Source organism: Prosopis cineraria, unplaced genomic scaffold (assembly GCF_029017545.1).
Source record: "Prosopis cineraria cultivar Desert tree isolate PC_DT_omini unplaced genomic scaffold, ASM2901754v1 PC1, whole genome shotgun sequence".
Taxonomy (NCBI): domain Eukaryota; kingdom Viridiplantae; phylum Streptophyta; class Magnoliopsida; order Fabales; family Fabaceae; genus Prosopis; species Prosopis cineraria.
Window position 1 is genome coordinate 5,701,080 of NW_026555332.1, and position 5,331 is coordinate 5,706,410.

A 5,331-nucleotide genomic window follows, 5' to 3' on the forward strand; every position below is an offset into this window, starting at 1 on the left:
TGAATGAGGGAGAGGGAAGAGAATGGGAGGGAATGGAGGGGAGGAGAATCTTAACAAAACCTTATTTGGCCTTGTTCAAGAGGGGAGAGGGGAGATAGTAATTATTTTACTACCATACCCTTGCATATTATTTTTTTAATAATTATTTTTAAATATTAGTGATTAAATATATCATAAAATTTTTTTTTTCCCTACACTCATTAACACTCTTAAACCTGCTTAAAATTAATGAGAAAAACTTGATAATGATACATTTTTTAATCATTAACCCATTATAATCCACTTATTTTGATTGATTGGGATTAAAATACATGAAGTATGTAAGAGTAAGTATATAAATCTTGCCCAAATTTAATTATAACGCAAACTATATAATTTTAAATTTATAAAATAAAATACGTTCAATTATTAATTTAAAATAATGTGTTTTTAATAATTTTTATATTTGATTATTGTTATATATAGATATTAATTAAATATTTGTTTTATATTATTAAGAAAAAAAACAAAAACTCATAATTTAGCTAACTATTTTTAATCAAAGAATATAGAATCCATATATTGCAAACAAAGTTTCAAACATTGGATTGTAGGATCAAATCCTATTATAGATGTAAAAACTTTATTAGTGGGTGATTTATAAATATTTTTGTAAATACTTTTTAAGTTTGGAGACATCTTGGGCTGGTAGAGGGACCCTACTTATCTAAATTTTCTGTTAAAAAAAAAAGATTTCAAACTTAGAAACAAAGCTTGCTTGTAGATCAAGTCCATGGTAGAAATGGTAAACAGGAAATTGATGCAATTGAAATCAAGGTATATATGGAGGGAAATATCACTATAAAATTGAGAGGGAATTAGTCAGAAATTTTGGTTCTCCTCCTAAAAAACCTCAACTTAAAGGAGAGCAATATGTTTTCCTCTAAAATTCTCAGCTGAAAGAGGGACGGGAACTCTCAAAACCCTCAAACCAAAAACACCCCTTTGTATCGACCATAACCAAAAAAAAAAAAAAAAAGAGAGTAATAAAAAATGATGTATTATTATTATTTTTTAATTCTTCTTTTTGAAAACAAATCAAAGTTAAATAAATGAGTGTTTTTGCGAACCAAAATATTTAAAAGAAAAAAGGAAGAAATAAAAAAATTACTATTGTCACCCTGGACTAATTTTAACAATTAATTATTATATAATTTTAGCAAGCTAGTAACTTAAAAATAATGATGAAATTTGATGAATATGAACTAAAGCTGAGAATACGAATTAGCTTACAATTTGGCCCATGATTGGGTGCAAGTTACAAACGTCCACTTTCTGTCAGGCTAGCCTAATTGTTTTTACCAATTTTTCATATCACTTCCCCTTCATTATTTCTGGTTACGTCACTGTGGACAAGAATGGTGATAGAAACAACACAAGTTGTCAATTTCACATGTAAGAGAGAATACTTAAGCAGCTAAATGCATAGTATATGAGCGGTGCTGACAAATATTTTGTTAATGAATTATGAAGCCATCTCACAAAAAGCAATTGATGTGAAAAGCAAAGGAGGTTTGAAGCTGGACCATCCAGTCTTAACTCCATCTTGACACTTTAAATAATCAAAGATTCATTGTCACAAAAATAAGAATCACAAGTTCAAGTCCTGTTTCTAACCCATGTCGCCAATATATCAAAGAGCAAATAAAGAAGCAATAGTATTGGCACAAAGCAAATCTGGAACAGAACATGTGTGCACCTACATACAAGCCTTTCTAATTTGAATCTGCCAGTAACTTCTCAGAGGCTTATTAGAAACTCTAATCCAACAACTTACATTTGAGCACAATTTATAATTTTCACATTGTAAGTTGATCAAAAAATATATATAAGTGAAGAATCCAATGAGGTTAACTGTCTCATTTTACTAATATGATTCTTCTCTTCAGATGGTTTAAATGCATGAGGCCAACGTGAAAGAATAATATGGCTTTAAGATAACTAGAGAGAGAATAGCTGGCTTTACTAACAAAAAGATACTAATGAAGAAGTCATCGAGGCTGGTAGAAGAAAAGATAATCATATAATATGAATAATCTACAAACAATTTTGGCTCATCTTTGGTGCTTGTTTGATACTTTTGACATTATCTTCTTGTTCATATACGCTTCTCATGTGTTCTTGTCATCACTTTCATTTCTACAGTCAGATTGAAGCTTCTGTAGATTCTATCTCTGAGATTGTCACATTGGTAAGGAAGATGAGTTCCACATTGAGTGTGTTGATTATCTCTGTAGCTGCATCGGACTGTTTTCTCGCTTATTCATTTTGAACCTTCCTGTAGATCCAATTCATGACTCATCACTCGTATTGCCATTCCTCCTATGTTCTACCATACATTTTCCCGAAACTAACACAATGTTTGTCAAGTAAAAAAGTGTTCTCTAGAAAATAAATAGAAATGGACCTATATTCCATTTTATTTCTAACCACATCTCTCATTCCTTTCTAGAAGACACTTTTCCATATACCAAACATATTGTCTATCACTGTGGCAACTGCCATGTGGTAATTTTGTTATTAGGTTTTAATTCTGAAAGTAAAATGCAGTTTCCCCCATTCTTCAAGAGAAAATTTCAATGTCTGATATGATTGATGTTCAGGCTGATCTATACATAATTGTCCGTGCCATTGCTAGTTTCTTCCTCTCATGCTCTTCTTCCTCATACTCATCACTCAATTTGTTCTGCAATTTTATAACAGAGAAATCCAATTCACAGAGGTCCAGAGAGTTGAATCTGGTGTAGACTGTTAAGTCTCTCTATATTCTGCTCACAACAATAACTTTTTTTTTTTTTTTTGGTTTTGTGATTTTTCTTACCACATTGGTCAATTTCGAGTGTTGTTCCAATTGCAAAGTAACTCCAATTTCTGCAGCAATATCCTTCAGCACTTTCAGTCTGATCTCCATGGCTGGCCTAGTAGCTGAAAGCTTTAATATCATCTGAAATAAAAGCACCACTAAAGTTACAATATCATGGATCTAAAGATTGTGCGAGATATGATCTCCAAATACAGAAATTTTCAGAACCTTTGAGTTCACTCTATTATTTTGGTGCAATTCCACAGCATGAGCAGCGAATCCTTCCCCATATCTGAAAGTGAAAATCTCTCTAATCTTTTGAAGCTCCGGAAATTCTCCACATCTAGAGGATGCGAAAATCAGGCTTGAAGTTGCTTCTTTGATCTCCTCAGGACAGTCACTATCTCAAACAATTGATTTTATCGAAGTGAGTCATTTCGGATATGAAAGAATACATATAGACAGGAAAAGACAGAGAACGCTAACCTGTTCTTTTCGAGAAGTTTAGCTCTTCCTCTGAGAAAGTTGCAGTAATTTTCTATCATAACAAACACATCCACCATGTTTTGTTCTCTTATTAACTGCTCCACCTTTTGGTTGCAGCTCAAATTGATCAGTGATATGAGGAGACATATTCTAAGGTAAATTCAAAGTATACAAAACAAATACATTGATTGAGTCTATACATTATAAAAGAGACATAATACATTGCCATGAGTACTGCATCGAGAAGCTTCATAAAAGAACTAACATTTATGAGTCTAAGAGATTCTTTCATCTAATATATTAGCCTTTTTGGAGTAGACTTTTCCTTTAAACACTTATGCCCGTGACATTGGTATTTTCATTGAAAGGATGCTAGAAATGTCGACTCTCAAATATGAGTGCATTACTATGAATGAAAAGCGGGCTCTAAAAGTTTAAGAGACTCTCTCATATGATAAACTAATTTGTTGAGACTCTTCTTGAATTTATGCTCATAACAGACACCCACAAAAGATTTCACAATTGAGTGATTTAGAGAAGAGATTGTGCTTGCTTACCCGAAGGAGAGCTCTGTCATGGTAACCAAGGTCCAAGAATTGAACAACATCAGAGCGAGCATAAGATCCTCGTACTTGAAACTTGTTCTTTAAGATAGCAGTCCTAGAAACAGCTTGTTTACTGATGTCTTTAAACTTGGAACCCAAGCTTTTCCCAAGAAGACCCATGTTTAATTCACTTTACAATATAGCCTCTATAAGTTTAGCTATATCAGTGATATTATAGCTATACAGTTACATGCAGGAAAGAGATCCAAAGTGAAGAAATTTGCGGTGAGAGACCTCTTTATAGGAAAGCCAAAAGTGATTTGTTTGACGTGTTATTCGTATTGAATCGACGGCTTATGCCGGTCAAAAAGAAGAAAAAAATCGACGGCTTATTGCATTCGATTCTTATTGGTTGAATCCTTCTTCTTCATGTAATTTCTTTTGAAAAGTCAATTATATTAAAGACACTGGTTCCTAGGTTTTCATGATAGTAATGCTAGCCTGAAGAGGTCAAACAGGTCATGAAATGGTGGAATTCTAGATAACCCAATCTTGTTAATTATTTTTCCCGATACAATTTGTAAAACATTTCTAACCATATTTCACAATAATAAAAGTAATTATTTTTTATTTCCATGAAAAATTGATATTTTTTTGGTTCTTAGTTAACCAATTTATTATAAAAAACTTCTTGATTCAATGACATCCCATACTCCTTTAAAAGAAGGTTGTGGGTTCTATCCCCTAGTGTGTATACACACTAGGGATACAATCCACAACCCTCTCCTTTCAAATGAATGTGAGATATTAATAAAATTAAAAGGTTCATTTATTAGGTGTCAATGTGTAATATAATTTATTGTTTAAGATTTTATTTTTCAATTATTGATTCAATCCTTGAATTTTGAATCAAAATAACTTAAAGTTATTATAATTTCTTGACCTTGGGAAAAAAACCCAATCCTTATAATTCCTTGGCTCAATACTACTCAATTTCTATAATTCTTTAATTAATAAATTATAAGGATTGAGTTGTAATTTAAGACTTAAAGTTGTATTATCCTTTTTTAAAATACTAAATGTTTTTACATTTTGCATCATAATTAGCTGACAAAATATTTACAATTGAAGGAGCAGCTAGCTTGTTTAAACTTTAAATCTAAAGTTCAAAATATAGCTTCATTCTATTATTCTACTTTCTTGTTTGTAAGCATTTTATGTTACTTTATTTTTCTTATAAACACTAATTAACTTTATAATATATTTTTTTACGCCTCAGCCAAAATAAAAACTATAGATCAAGATGAAATTAATTAATGTCATGAAAATGAGGACCGAGCACGATGTTCTAGCCTATTAAATTAAAGGACGCAAACCGCTACCTTTATGACTCATTCAAGGCAATTTTATAATTAATTTTTTTAATAGAAATTCAAAGATTTGAATGATTAAGATCAA

The 5,331-nt window shown here is 31.3% G+C and overlaps 1 protein-coding gene across 1 annotated transcript; it reads right to left on the reverse strand.

Annotated features, from left to right (window-relative positions):
• Positions 1-2,638: 2,638 nt before the first annotated feature.
• LOC129286867 (uncharacterized) lies at positions 2,639-4,117 on the reverse strand. The gene is made up of 5 exons (XM_054922949.1): positions 3,886-4,117; positions 3,329-3,432; positions 3,071-3,242; positions 2,861-2,983; positions 2,639-2,725 (listed from the first exon to the last, which is right to left on the reverse strand). Exons 1-5 carry the CDS (start codon positions 4,051-4,053, stop codon positions 2,639-2,641), a joined length of 654 nt encoding a protein of 217 aa, XP_054778924.1. The 5' UTR covers positions 4,054-4,117.
• Between the last annotated feature and the right edge of the window lie 1,214 nt (positions 4,118-5,331).